This window comes from Hyperolius riggenbachi, chromosome 11, assembly GCF_040937935.1.
Source record: "Hyperolius riggenbachi isolate aHypRig1 chromosome 11, aHypRig1.pri, whole genome shotgun sequence".
NCBI lineage: Eukaryota > Metazoa > Chordata > Amphibia > Anura > Hyperoliidae > Hyperolius > Hyperolius riggenbachi.
In genome coordinates, this window is record NC_090656.1 from 105,459,021 (window position 1) to 105,474,815 (window position 15,795).

At 41.0% G+C, this 15,795-nt stretch overlaps 1 protein-coding gene across 6 annotated transcripts in view; it reads left to right on the forward strand.

The window, feature by feature from the left end:
- Positions 1 to 15,795, forward strand: part of LOC137538578 (protein phosphatase 1 regulatory subunit 12A-like) — a 49,273-nt gene that overhangs the window by 25,173 nt on the left and 8,305 nt on the right. For 3 of the 6 annotated variants that reach the window (XM_068260834.1, XM_068260835.1, XM_068260838.1), the window contains exons 10-18: positions 106 to 273; positions 1,108 to 1,184; positions 2,808 to 3,026; positions 6,065 to 6,145; positions 6,251 to 6,341; positions 8,760 to 8,918; positions 10,157 to 10,289; positions 10,391 to 10,521; positions 14,881 to 14,937. In XM_068260834.1, the coding sequence (XP_068116935.1) occupies positions 106 to 273; positions 1,108 to 1,184; positions 2,808 to 3,026; positions 6,065 to 6,145; positions 6,251 to 6,341; positions 8,760 to 8,918; positions 10,157 to 10,289; positions 10,391 to 10,521; positions 14,881 to 14,937 (1,116 nt within the window). Of the gene's footprint in view, positions 1 to 105; positions 274 to 1,107; positions 1,185 to 2,807; positions 3,027 to 6,064; positions 6,146 to 6,250; positions 6,342 to 8,759; positions 8,919 to 10,156; positions 10,290 to 10,390; positions 10,522 to 14,880; positions 14,938 to 15,795 lie in introns of those variants that run through there. The other 3 variants (XM_068260836.1, XM_068260839.1, XM_068260837.1) reach the window with 3 other exon arrangements.

Genomic DNA, 15,795 nt, shown 5'->3' on the forward strand with positions numbered 1-15,795 from the left:
TTTATACTTTAATCTTGAATTCTCTGTAGCCTTTCACCCTGTGAAAGGGGCTAAGCGGCTGATGGCTGGTCCACCCAGCTCATTTATATATACTACTATCCATAGACACCGGCTGTCCAGGATCAGGAGAAATCTGAGCCTCCGCTTGGCTCATGGAGAGCCTCCCTGAGGAAGACTGGTAGTTCTGGCACTTTGAGCTCTGGCACCACCTCTGAAGAAGGCAGGAAGGCAGCATTGCCTAAATCTGCCTCCAGCTCCCAGATAGCAGACAGAGTGTGTATTACCCCTGATGATCTTTTACTACTGACACTATTTCTCCTTAAAGGATAAGTGTACTTATAATGTAAATACCATAGATTGGACCCAATTTCTCCATGATCAAGAATGGTATTTTAATGCATGAATGATTTTGTCTCCCTGAGGAGATCTGAAAATCCCCTGGATTATGATTGTTTTCAAGCACGTGTACTAGAATGTTAAACCAGCTTTACTATCTTTGCTCAGGAAACTTTTGCATGCTTCTCCCTGCTGTCCGAAAATCTACCAGTGCTGCTGTGTGAAAGCTATACTGTACTCCTATTTCTGTGGTCTGTACTTAGGTCTAATTGTTGCTGTTTACCTTGGACTTCCTTTTTGAGTCCAGGAAGCAGGGAGGAGTTTCATACTAATATGATACTTGGGGGTCGAGGTGCCCAAAATAATACAAAAATTAAAAATTGTTTAAAAAAAAGAGAGGTATAGTTGGCACCCCCTCCAGAAGATTTAAAAAATAGCCAATATGACTGTTTACTTTCACAAGTTTATTGCACACAGTAAAGTCAGACGACAACCCGTTTTGCGTGAGTTTTCCTCAGGTGACTAATAGGAAGGCTAGCTCAAAGCAATGAGTAGACCCAATCTACAAGCCATGTAAATAAAGTTTTCACACACCGAATGTTATGAATACACTTATCCTTTAACTTTTTTTTATTTCCAGCTAAGCACAACTTCTTCCCACTTCTCAGGAGATGGAGCCTTTTAACTAGTTTTCTCTTCTAATTCCTATACATCTTCTCTGCGTTTTTTACTTGTATACTTGTCACAGCCACTGACAAACCTTTCTTGTAGGAGAAGACAGGAGCTGAACTGCGCTTAGCTCGGGTGCCTCCGAGTCAGAAGCTCTATGGAAACCAGGAAAATGTGAGGTGGGTGTACTGACAGACGGGCTTTACTGGTACTGAGGATGCAGGAAATTAATCCAATCACTTTGCAGCGGCCATTCCTTCAGTTGACATTTGATACAGGGCAAGATTTCTCACAGGAAACAGTAGGCTCTTCTAATTAGTTGGTTGTATCCGGGGTATTCACACATGAAAAGGGTTTTGTATCTGCATCCTGGAGGAGTTTAGTAATATCACTTCCATTTAAAGGGTAGTATAGAAATAGTATATTTTGAGTGGAACATTTACAATTAGGAGAATGAGAGGCATAACTGTGAAAACAATGCTTCATAGACATTTAGGGGTCATTTACAGTTGTCCATAAGACTGGAAATGAGCAGACAGCAAAAGTGCCCAAATACACATATGAGCATGGACATTGCTGATTAGTGAGGTAATATCAGTGTGTGTGTTTGTGTGTGTGTGTATATATATATATATATATATATATATATATATATATATATATATATATATATATATATATATATATAATGTATATATTACACTCCACACCCACCCGCCCTTGCACTCTTCTGAGTATTAGTAAAAGTGTTTGAAAAGTATAAAAGTGTTTGAAAATGCCCACTAAAGTTTAGTGCAGATTATGTCTCCTTGCTGCATCTTTATGGTGGGAGAAGAATACATTTGACCCGGACTCTTGCAAAGCACGCAATGAAAAGTCTTTATTCCACATATAGGTGCTGAAGACATTTACTGCTATGTGTTCTGTGTTGGTTTAGTCAGATCAAAGTGTCTAATTAATTCTTAGCAGCAGCTGTGAGTAGACTGCAGGAGCTCTGCCTAGGCAGCTCTCCGCCTACATTAAATACTGAGGTTTAACCCTTCCAGTGCTCCTTGCAAAGTGAAACAAAGTTAAAACATTTGGGTTTTTTTTAGGATTTCTGTAATTTGTAATGAAGATTTTTTTTTAATAAAGGTTAACATGGTATGGCTAATCTTTTAGAGCAGAGAGGACGTTCTGAGTTTAGTTCCACTTTAAACTTGTTATAGTAGGGACATAGTGGAGGCACTTGTTATGGTGTGGACATAAGAGGTTCTTGTTCTAGGGGGTGAATTAATGAAAGCATTTGTCATTTTGAGGACATGATGAGGGTACTTCTTAAAGGGGGATATAACAGATGCTCTTGTTATAGGGAGGAAATATAGAATCTTCCTACTCTAATAACACAGTGCCCAGGGCGTCCACCCACTCTTACCTCATTTCTTGAGGTATGCCACCAGTCCTAAGGGGGCTGGAGATAATGAAGAATAGGATGAGAGTCAAGGAGAACTGCATCCACTGTCTGCAAATCAGAAAGCCTGTGCCAGCTCCTCTATCTTCACTTATATCTTAAGATCAGTATTTAATTTGGTTTGAGATCTCCAAAGCCATGTACAAGATCTTGCGCCAACAATGTTCAGACAAGTCTCATTGATATCTGCATTTGTAAATTCTCTGCATGGTTTGAAGTGCATCCTGATTATGGCACCCAGTGATCCCTGTGGTTGCATCACTAAATACTCCACAGATATCACACCATGAATCAGACGTATTTTACATTCTGTAGCCTGGAAATAGTTGATGGTCAACTTTGTGTGTCACAGGGAACCAACTCAGTTCAGTCGAACATCTTTTACTCGTCAACGTAATGAAGGAGATGAAGGTCTCAACTCCTTCCGTAGGCAGAGAGGCGATCTTCTGGGATCAAGGACAGAATCCACCTTACCGAAAAGAGAACCTTTAGCTTCTAGACAACCGGCTCCAGTGACAAGTGCCAGTACTGTCCCAACTACGGGCACAGTAGACACCAAGCCTAGTTCAAGGTAACAACTTTGATCTGCTTTTGTTGCTGGTCTACATTCTTCACTTGTTTTGTTTTTTTGAAAGCCTAGAGATACCAAAGACATTCCGAATCACAAATAACTGTTCAATGTAAATAAAAGTTCAATTTCTGTTATAAATAAAGCAAAATGAGGTCAGAACTCTTCTTATTATATCATTGTCAGTTAAGGGACCACTGTCGCAAAAATCTTAAAATGTAAACCTATACAGATAAGAAGTACAATCCTTCCAGGGTAAAATGAGCCTTAAAGTGAACCGAGCATCATTTTTAACACCCAGGGCAGCTCTATAGCAAATTAAAAATGCATTCTAAAAATGTGGTTTATTATAAAAAAAAACTTTCATTTTACCTCATTTTTTTACATCTAAGGGTTAAAATAGCCACTTTGTCCGTCCGTAAAGGACCTGCGGTCCCTGAGCAGGAGATGGTGGTACACAGATAAGAAATCACCTCATTAGACTTAATTGATCACAAACAAACCCCCATTGTACTTCAAACAGAAAACATCAGTTACAGTTGAAGAATTTCACACCTAGCCTGGACAATGCTAATTGTAAAATAGCAGGAGTTGAGCTTCTGAACAATGGCAGCCCTTGCAGCTATTTGAAGCCAGGAGCTGCTTGGATCCCTTTAAATTACTTTTCTCCTATGTTGCTGTCTGTTACAGTAGGTTGTAGAAATCTGACATTACCAACAGGTTTTGGACTATCCTCCTCTCCTCATGGGGGATTCTCAGGGTTTTCTTTATTTTCAAAAGCACTTAGTGAATGGCAGTTGCTCCATCCAAATGCCAAAAATGTGTGCAGTGAGCAGGGAGGCTGGCCAGCATCTTTGTATTAATCTTTTTCAATGAGTGTCTTTATAAAGAATAAAGGCTACACTTTTTTATGTGTTTACATGTTTGAAATTTTAAGGCAGTAGTCCTTTAAGGTAACTTCCTAGCTCATTATGAAGAATGCTGTCAACCCTGCTGAAACTGGACTTTGTCAGAGCAAAATATATCCAGGAACTGTGATGCATAGCCATCAAAGTGCTTGCATTAGGAATGACTGTCTGCAAAAGTATGTCTTCTCAAAAATGAGCACAGCTTTCAGTTGTTTGGTGACTGGAATTAATACCAAAAGTATATTAATGACTTGTCACTGCGGCATTGCACAGTCTATGGAGACCTGTCACAGCAGTATCGTGTCCCATAAAGCCCCAATGAAACTCTGTATTTAAATACTTGAGGACTCTATAAACTGTAGTGCCCCATTTAGGACTTCACCACAGATACAGATTATGCACGAATCTAGAATTGGATAGTGAATTATATCCAACTCCGGCATTTGGTGTCCTACACCTCAAAGCTTACATCAGTTTCAGAGATATTGGCTCATGAGGACAAAGGAGCATGACTCATGAGATTCCTTATTGGCCAGTAAAGATTGTGAGAGAGATCGGTGTGCTTGCAAACAGCTGCATTTGCTTTGTGCTGCATCTATCTTGAGGTGGCCATACACAAGTGCTTTTTTACATTTTCTTTTCCGACCATAGAAATCTTACCCATTTTTTTCTGCTTGATCAAATAATCTCAAACGATCAAATAAAAATGTCAGTTTTTATATTTTCTATCTGATTTTTCCAACACATCCGATCAGATTTTTTTTTAGTTTGAAAACAAAGATTGAGACACGAGGACATTGACGTGCAGAGCAAAAAGCAGAAAATACAAATTTGCAATAAGCATGTCAACACAACAGTTATTTAAAAGCATTAGTAAAATAATTGTACAGAAAAGGTATAAAAAGGAGCATATATGTATCTGAACAAACTAAACTTGGAAAAACCAGAAGGGTATTAACGACAAACCGGGTTAGGGAAACCAGCACTGCAGCCCATATTAGGGCTGGTGCACACCAAAACCCGCTAGCAGATCCGCAAAATGCTAGCAGATTTTTAAACGCTTTTTTTTATTTTTATGAGGCGTTTTGCTAGCGTTTTGCGGATTGCTGCTGCGGTTTTCAGTATAGTAGATTTCATATATTGTTACAGTAAAGCTGTTACTGAACAGCTTCTGTAACAAAAACGCCTGCAAAACCGCTCTGAAGTGCCGTTTTTCAGAGCGGTTTGCGTTTTTCCTATACTTAACATTGAGGCAGAAACGCACCCGCAATCCAAAAAATGCCTCACCCAGGCATTTTTCGTTTCTGCAAAACGCCCCCCGCTCTGGTGTGCACCACCCCATTGAGATACATTGACCAAGCAGATCCGCAGCCGCAAGCGGATCTGAAAACGCCCAAAAAGCCGCTCGGTGTGCACCAGCCCTAAAAAAGGTATATTACTACACTAATTAAATGAATATCATAGTAGCAAAGTAAATCCAATCAGATTGTTATTGGAAAAAAAAATGATACTTTTTATTTCTCAATTTAAATCCATTTTTTTTTTTTTTATTTTTTTTTTTACAATTTCTTGCACATTTTTATTGAAAAATCAAGAAAATCCTTCAGTTTGATTGTATACTGTACGAACACCTTTTAGGTCTGATTTCTTCTCAAAGTTGATTGAATATTCAGCAGTGCAACTTTGACTAGCATCATGTACAGTATAATCATGTACTGTATGGTTAGCTTTACATAGGGATGCTCAATGAGATGCAAATAATTTCAAGATGATGCAGGATTATGCAAATTTTGTGCACCTTGAAAATGGACCAAGTGAATTTTACCTCAGACAGGATTTCATTGGTTCATTTCAAGCTGCATAAATTAGCATACAATATTTGCATAATGCTGCATAAACTTGAAATTATTTGCATCTCATTGACCATTCCTAGCTGTACACAGATATTCCTCAGTGCCCACTGCAGTGTATTTTTCTAGTTCTGTGTGAACAGCGCAGGTGATTGTAGAAAGAGATGGAGTTCTTTTTACCTTCAGATTTCTTGCAGCATTATATTTTCCTTTCTTGCAGCATTCCATTTTCTTTTCACAACTTTTTTTTTTCCACCTTTAATTCACTCTTTGTCTCTTCTAGTTATAGAAGTACAGAAACTTCAAATGCTGTTAGTACTAATGCAGAGACCACAACCAATTTGGAGACCAGGGAAAGGCGCAGGTAGGAAGCAGGTGTTGCATTTCCTGCTCTTGTGATTTCCTGGAATGCAATGATCTATCCGTACAAACTGTCATGCTAAGATATCCGCATGTGTTGTGTCTTCAGGTCTTACTTGACCCCAGTGAGGGACGAGGAAGCGGAGGCTCAGCGAAAGGCGAGGTCTCGTCACGCACGACAGTCCCGTCGTTCCACTCAGGTGATTAGCTTCCCATACTGTTACTGTACACATAAAATAAGTAAAGTATATAAGGTCTTGTCACTAACTGTCCCCTAGATGACTCACTATCTTATCCCTGCCATAGTCCTATGTCCATCATAGTCTAAGGCCACATACAGACATCAGATCATAGTCTTTGGAAAATGAAAGATCACAGACCAATCTTACCACCCTTCCTGTAGTATAAGAGCCATACTCTACACAGTCTTTTCTATGGAGCTGAACTCCACATCAGGAAAAAATCTTTGCAAGTTGCTGCACACACAGATGCTGTACAGACACAAAAGATCAGTATCTGCAAAAGATCTGTTCCTGCCAAAAATCCATTCCTGCAAATTGCAATGATAGTCTATGAGATCTGCAGATCATCATACACACATGATTTAACTGACATTCATCTGCAGATCTGCAGATCTGAAAATCCATCCTGGTGGATCTGATCTGCAGATGAATGTCAGTTAAATCATGTGTGTATGATGATCTGCAGATCTCATAGACTATCATTGCAATTTGCAGGAATGGATTTTTGGCAGGAACAGATCTTTTGCAGATACTGATCTTTTGTGTCTGTACAGCATCTGTGTGTGCAGCATCTTGCAATGATTTTTTTCTGATGTGGAGTTCAGCTCCATAGAAAAGACTGTGTAGAGTATGGCTCTTATACTACAGGAAGGGTGGTAAGATTGGTCTGTGATCTTTCATTTTCCAAAGACTATGGTCTGATGTCTGTATGTGGCCTAAGCATCATTTTTTGAGGTAAGCCAATTTACCTGCCCGTGAAGGTGAAACTCCAAAAAACTGAATATCCGGCAAAATTCCATTTCAGTAATTTTGATTTAAAAAGTGAAACTAATATATGAGAGAAGAGCGAAGAATATTGAACATTTTCACAATATTTTAATGGTCTGAGATTTTAATTTTGGGCTTCTCATAAGCTGTAAGCCATAATCATCATCATTATAACAAAGGCTTGAAATCTCTCAATTTGCATGTGATTAGGCTATTTCCTATATTGGTTTCACTTTTTAAGTTTGAATTACTGAAATAAATGGACTTTTGCACGATATTCTAATTTTTCGACTTTCACCTGTATGCTTTTGGCACATTGGAGGAAACCCGAGTGCCTGGAGGAAACGCATGCAAACATGGAGAGAACATACAAACTCTGTGGATAGTGTCTTGTCGAGCTGGAGACCCAGCACTGCAAGGCGAGCCTGCTATCCACTATACCGCCATGCTGCACCATCATGTTATGTGTTATCTGCTGACAACAGCTGTAACTTATCTGAAATTAAACTTTTGTGGTTTGTCTTTAAAGTATACTTGACCAGAGGCAAATCTACACAAGGTAATCCCTGTAATCAGTCCTTCAAAAATGTGATTTTCAACTAAAGTCAAATATTCAAATAGGAAGAGGCAGGCTTGACACTGTGTTACTTTCTATCATCATTCTTTTCCAACCTCTGCACCGTTGTTAAGAACAGAATGGGAGGGTGTCAGGAGGAAACATTGCTCTTCCTGTCTGAAAATTTGACTTAAGCTCAACTCAAATATTTTGAGGAGTGATTAAGGGCCCGTTTCCACTAGAGCAAATCCGCATGCGTTTCCTGCATGCAGATTCGCTTAGACAATACGAGTGGATGGGACTGTTTCCACTTGTCAGGATTTCTGAGCGTTTTTCTGTGCAGAAAAAATCTACACGGCAGAGCCATTAGAATTTGCATACCGCTATGCGATTCGCAAACAATGTATTTAATAGGAAATTCGCATGTGGTTTTGGTATGCGAATTTGCATGCAAATTCGCATACGATTTCGCATAGAAAAAATGGAAAAGCACACAGGCACTGCCATGGTTAAATTCGCATACATAGTCATCCATGCGAAATCGTATGCGAATTCGCATGAAAATTCGCATACAACCACATGCGAAATTCGCATCCGCATGCACATTTTCTTTGCGGCGATTCCACCGCACAAGTGGAAACTGGCCCTAAGGAGGTGAATGTACATCCAGCATGAACATTCTTCTGTGCCTAAATTAGGTAGCTTTGCCTTGGGTCAGGTATACTTTATAGCCCAAATAAGTTTGAGTGGCCATACTCCCATCCATGTACAAGTGCATCCCTCCTTTTAGACGGCATAATTTATTTTTTGATCTGGTCACATGATCTTGTTTTTCTGCCCATCGGTATCGGTATAGATACATGGCTGCTTAATTACTATTGAAAAGTGTTGCAACAGAATCGGGACTTGTCAAGGTACACAGAAATGTTTTTCTTAATTGCCAGGACCTGGGATTTAACAGAAATCATCCCTTTGTACAGTTCTGTGTTTGCCTGGCTTTCATTTGAGACAGCTACAAAACCTTAAGATTCTCTGACGTTCCTTTTCTACAGGGAGTAACTCTTACTGATCTGAAAGAGGCTGAAAAGGTCATCAAAGGTCAGCAGGAAAACAAACCATCAGAATCCGAACCAGACAAGAACCAAGAAGAAGACTCCACAACAGACAGCCAACCAAGAGCTAGAAGTAGTCGTGCAGCTAGTGAAGAAGGGGTACGTAAGTTCTAAGATGGCAGCTTTATCACTGCTATCGAACTGTCCCCCCAGGAAATATTTTTCTCTTTTTCTCACATTCTTAAGATCAGAATGATTGAAGGCAAGTTCTAGTCCATAGCAACCCGTCACTCCCCTGGTAAAATGAAAGAGAGGGGGGAGATTGGTAGCTACTTGATGGTAATACCTGTAATTCTTATGGACAGGGCCAAATGTTCTGTAGAACATCAGCAAAATGTACCCGTACATTACCCCTGACACCATCAGACTCTTGGTCCATGCTCCTGTCATCTCTCGTCTGGATTAGTGCGACGCCTGCCTATCTGGACATCCAGGGACCAGTCCTTTCCACTCCATCATGAATGTGACTGCCAGACTCCTCTACTCCTCCCATATGCTCCCAGCTCCTCAGAATTAAATATGAAACATCTCTGCCTGGCATATAAATCCATCCACCATACCTTCCCCTCATACATCTCCGATCTCATACAAAGATATTACCCAAACTGTTCACTTTTCTTCTCCAATTCTACAGATGTCCATCCAATCCATAACCTCCTCACATGCCAGGAATTCTTCAGAGCAGCCTCTACTCTCTGAAACTCACTTCCACTCTTCATCAAGCTTATTCCCACCTTCAACTCATTCAAGCCGTCCCTAAAGACCTATCTGTTCACCCTAACATACCCTTCATCTTCATCATCCTAATTGCCTCCTTTGAATTTATACCCCACCCCTTCCATCTTATTAGTCCTCATCTCCCCTACACTTTAGAGCAGGCATGGGCAAACTCGGCCCTCCAGCTGTTACGGAATTACAAGTCCCACAATGCATTGCAGGAGTCTGACAGCCACAGTCATAACTCATAAAGGCAAATGCATTGTGGGACTTGTAGTTCCGTAACAGCTGGAGGGCCGAGTTTGCCCATGCCTGCTTTAGAGTGTAAGCCTGTTTGGCAGGGCCCTCTTCCTCTGTTTACTACTCCTACTCCATCACCAAATGGACTTGATTACTTTTAATTCTATATTGATTTCCTGTCTGGTGAAATGCGATATGTCTCTGTTTTATTGTTTAATGTTGTGATGTTTCCCGTATTTATTGTGCAGCACTGCATAATATGTTAGTGATTAATCAAAAAAAGCTAATGATAGAAGAATTTGAGACTTTTTTTTTTTTTTTTTTTTACTAATTCCTGCCTTGTTCTGGTTGCTAATTCCTGCACTGTTCTGGTTGTGCAGACAGAGGTCAGCTGGAGGTCTCGGATTGCCAATTTACAGAAGTCTGATCTTTTAGGACTAACAACTCCAGATACAGCTACAACCTCTTCTAGCTCCCATAGACGTGGTCCTGGCCCAAGCCTAGAGAGTAAAGGTCAGTTCTTTCATACGTTTTGGTTTCCTATGACCCCTAAACCGCTTTCTGATGATGAGAATTTTTTGGCTCTGGCATTCAGTTTTCATATCTGTCCACAGAGATGCAGAAGTCTCATGAAGACGAGAAAGAAAGTGATGAGAGAAGTGGCAGAAACAAGGCAGGTGTGCGGGATCGGAGGCGGCCGAGGGGGAAGAGGAGGTCTACTGGTGTACCACTGACTACTAGAGATGTAAGTACAGACAGTCCCCTACTTACAAACGACTCGAGCTACAACGTTTCAGAGATACACGCAAAGTTGTATTCATGTACAAAATATGCAATACTGTTTTTTGTTAAAATATTTTTGTTGTCTAAGAGACTATTCAGTCTAAAATATTTTACGGATGCTCTTCTCATATTGCCGGGTCTTTTTTCTCCAACTTGGTCACCGAGACCTGTGTACACCATCTTCCAGCATGTAGCCATACCCTCTTGCAGAGAAATGCTGTGGCATTTCTGTGGCAATCTCCATAGGCAAGTTTGGGGGAATCCCCCCTCAGCCTGTCCTTTGTGTGTCTCTCTGTTTCCACCATTCCTGCCTCTCATTCTTCCTCTCACTTTCTTTCCCTCACACTCTTCTTCCCCACAGACACTCACTTGTGTCTCTTCCCCTTTACTGTCTCTCCCTTTCCTCTCTCTACTGGTCCTCCACTTTTTTCTATCTCTTTCTTCCACTCTCCTGTCTCTGTCTGACCATCTCTCTCCCACCCTTCTATGCACTAATAAAATACAAAAATTCAACATTGTCTCATTCTAAAGACTAATATGTATTTATATAGCACTGACATCTTCCTCAGCACATTACAGAGTACATAGTCATGTCCTCTGAGGAGCTCACAATCTAATCCTTAATTATGTACAGGGGTTGGACAAAATAATGGAAACACCTTGAAAATCAACAAAATATATTTTAATATGGTGTAGGTCCACCTTTTGCGGCAATTACAGCCTCAATTCTCAGAGGTATTGATTCATACAAATTGCGAATTGTTTCCAAAGGAATTTTAGCCCATTCTTCAGTTAAAACACCCTCCAGTTCTTTTAGAGACGATGGCGGCGGAAATCGACTTCTTACTTGAATCTCTAAAAAAAAAAAAAAAAAACGACCATAAATGCTCACTAATGTTGAGGTCTGGGGATTGTGGTGGCCAGAGGAGATGCTCATCTTCATTAGAATTTTCCCCGTGCCATTCTTTAACAATTCTAGCTGTATGGATTGGGGCATTATCATTTTGAAAGATGACATTCCCCTCCGGAAACAGTTCTTGAACCATAGGATGAACTTGGTCGCCCAAAATTCCTAAATAGTCTCGGCTGTTAATTCTTCCATGAAGGGAAATCGTTGGCCAGACGGATTTCCAAGAAATAGCACCCCAGATTATCACAGAACCCCCACCATGTTTTAAAGTTGGGAGAAGGCAGTCTGGATGAAATGCTTCTTTCAGCTTTCTCCAAACGTACACTTGGTCGGAGGTCAGAAATAAGGTAAATGATGATTCGTCAGAGAGAATCACATTTTTCCACTGCTGGAGGGACCAATTCTGGTGTTTTCTACACCACTCTAAACACTTTGAAACATTTGTCTTTGAGAGCAGAGGTTTTCTAATTGCAGTTCTTCCGTGGAATCCAGATTTGTGCAGCTCTCGACGAACAGTTTTTGTGGAAACTGGGTTCCGTAGGTCTTCCTTCAGCTCTGCAGGGATTTTAGGATCCGTGCTCTTGCGAGCTTTTCTAACAATTCGATTTAGAATCCGGCGGTCTCTCTCAGACAACTTCGACTTTCGGCCACAACTGTGCTTTGCTGAGGAAGTTTTTCCTTCTCTTTCAAAGGCATTCATTACTTTTGAGACAGCACCTCTTGAAATGCCAAGCATTAGGGCAGTTTCTGTTACAGTAGTGCCTGCCATAGAAGCACCAACTATTTGGCCTCTGTGAAAGTCTGAGAGATCTGCCATTTTTATAAATTATATTCAACTTTTGTTTAAATATCTGTAAAAAACTATTATTTTAATCAAACATATCAAATAACAAAAATAATAAACAAAAAAAATTAACATATGTCAAGTTTTGATTGCTTAAAACATGTTCAAAGATTATGATGCCAAAATGTTAGGTGTTTACATTATTTTGTCCAACCCCTGTATTTATATAGCACTGACCTCTTCTGCAGCACATTACATAGTCGTGTATTTATATAGCACTGACATCTTCTGCAGCACATTACATAGTCGTGTCACTGACTGTCCTCAGAGGAGCTCACAATCTAATCCTACAATAGTCACAGTCTAATGTCATACCATATTATTATTGTTGTTGTTATTGTTTATTATGTATTTATATAGCACAGACATCTTCTCCAGCACATTACAGAGTACATAGTCCTGTCACTGACTGTACTCAGAGGAGCTCACAATCTAATCCCTACCATAATCATACTCTAATGTCCTACCATATTACTATATTGTGCTGGCTGAGAGGGACCTTTCAGGAATCCCTTCCTCCTCCCTCCCCCTCCTGAAAACCCTGGGTTTGCCAAATAGGGAAGATACCATGGCACTCTTCTGCAAGGGGGTGGGGCTTTGCTTCAGAAGCTGGCAGACACAGGGCTCAAGGAGTAAGTTGGAAGAAAAAGCCCCAGCAAGTAATTATAACTTCATGTGAGAAGAGGATCCATAAAATGTTTTGTAGACAGAAGTCTCTTTAAATTATACAGTATTGTATAAACAATTATAAGTAGTTTAAAAGCACATTGAAAACCAACAAAATATATAGTTTCTACTATATGTCCAAATCCAAAGTTGTCCGCAAGGAAATCATTTATCCACGTTTCACTATGTTTATCACAGGACTCGACTTTCAAACAAATTCAACTTACAAACAATCTCCTGGAACGGAACCTGTTTGTAAGTAGGGGACTGCCTGTATATGGAGAGGAGGTGAACTTTCACCACAGTAAGACAAATGTCCTTTCCACATTTGACAGGTTACTTTACAAATGTTTTTGCTTGACTTGAGCTGACACGTTCTTACTAAAGTAAAGCGCAATTCCAAGAAAACTTTTGATTGTAGTTTTGCATGGTATGGTAAGGGGTTACGGCTGCTTGTGACGTGTATTGCTGATCTTTTGGCCCCATCTGTGGGAATTTACATCTCTAAATGACCAAACAGGAAGTGGGGAAGAATGATGGAGACAACAGCTATCTCACTCGTTTTCATCCTGATCCATCATTACCTGTCCCTCAGGACTTCCCGTTTTCTTCTTAAAGCTCCATAAGCTCCAAAGGCAGGAAGTGATTGAAAATCTCTCCGTTGGGGACACAGCAATAAAACCCCTAAACCTTTTTAAAGGACAACTATTATGAAAAATTGTAAAATGAAAAAAGACATATTTATAAGAAGTACATTTCTCCCAGAGTAAAGAGCATCGTAAATGAATGTTCTCCTATGTTGCTTTAGCTTACAGTAGGCGAAATATTTTGGACTTGCCCATTTCCCCATGGGGTATTTTCTTTATTCTCTACGAAACCACTATATGGAAAGATTTATACAAGGATGCTGGCCAGCCTTCCTACTTGCATACTATTGCGGCAGTTGGACTGAGCAACTGTCATTCAGTAAATGCTTTTGAAAATAAAACTCTGAGAATCTCCCATGAGAAAGACTAGTCCTGATCTGTCAGATTTTTACTGCCTAATGTCGGTGACAGCAAGGTAAGGGAAAAGGGTACTTACGTATTATACTGTCTGAAGAGTTTGGCAGTTGCTTGTTTAAGTTCTGTTTGCTCCACTACCAAGATTTAACGCTTTTTGAAAAGGTGAAAGTCCTGGCTTTCCGTTACACCAGGTCCCTTGTCAGTGTAATGCTCCATTGCCAAGTTAAAGGGTTTTGAAGGAGGGGTGTCCAATGCATCTTGAGAGGTGAAGAGGGTGTTTAGCTGGGCTGCTCCTTCGTCTTAATAGAGTCTCCAGCCCCAGCCAGTAACACACAGAGAGAGGTCAGGAGGGTGTGTGGCTTGTCTGCTCCTCCGCTTTCTGTAATGAGACCCCTGCAACAGAAGAGGACCTCCTGGGGGTGCTGCTTATCATCAATGTCGGGATTGTCCGGTACTTCTGCAATCACGCTTTGTGCAGCCAAGATGCAGGGGACACCCCTCTTTTAAAACCCTTTCACTTGGTAACGGAGCATTACACTAACACGGGACCTGGTGTAATGGAAAGCCAGGACTTTCAGCTTTTGAAAAAGGGTTAAATGTTGGTAGTAGAGCAAACTGAACTTAAACAAGGAACTGCCAAACCCTTCAGACGGTATAATACGGAAGTACCGATAAAAGTAATGTATAGTGCATTTTACTCTGGAACAAATGTAAAAGTTATATTCGGTATATGCATGCACATGCATTTTATATTTTACAGTTTTTCACTATAGTAGTCTTTTAAGCCTTATTCAAAACTAAAATAAAAAAAAAAAATCCTGGAACTGGGCATTTCTATGTCCATGAATCGGCCGGCCTGGAGTCTTGCACTTAGCATGTGTGTTGTTCCTTTTACAGAGTGATGAAGAGGAGTCAGAAGAGGAGGATGGGACAGAGGAGAGTTCTACACCTCAGGTGCTTTGAAATCCATACCTATCATATCAAAGATTGTGTTTAACCAAGTGGTGGAGTTGTCTGCATATGGTCATTTGGGTCTTATTGTAATATTGGTTTTATATCTGTTAATGCTGCATGGTTCTGCTGGCCTGTTAAATTGGTAAGTTATTAACGGGTTATGCTTGCTGTTTTTTTGCCTTGAACATATATTTATTGCTTGTTTATAAGGAATGCTTAGTAAAAATGTAATGTGCCCAGTTACTTACCTGGGGCTTCCTCCAGCCCCCCCCCCCCTCGAAGTCCTTCTGGCCCCTCTGTATTGTTCCACGCTGCACAATTCCCCTGGTGTTGCCGTGTGGATGCTGGGCAACTTGGCAAGCGTTCTGCACATGCCTAGTAGCAATTTTTACTTACTGTGCAGGCGCAGAACACTTCCAGCTAGGCATGGGAGCGCGATGAAGGAGATGCGTGGCACAGGGCGGGGCATGCAGCATTTGGAGGGTGACACCGCGGAACCAAGCAGTGGGGAATGATGGCGAGGTACCAGGAAGATTTCAGGGGGCTTGAAGCCCCAGGTAAGTAACTGGGCACATTAAATTTTGCTTAACCTGCTGGGCGGTCTGGACGAGCTCAGCTCGTCCAGTACCGCCGGAGCCTGCCGCTCAGGCCCTGCTGGGCCGATTTGGCTCAAATAAAAAGCAGCACACGCAGCCGGCACTTTGCCAGCCGCGTGTGCTGCCTGATCGCCGCCGCTAGCGGCGAAAGAGGGTCCCCCCAGCCGCCTGAGCCCAGCGTAGCCGGAACAAAAAGTTCCGGCCAGCGCTAAGGGCTGGATCGAAGGCGGCTGACGTCAGGACGTCGGCTGACGTCGATGAC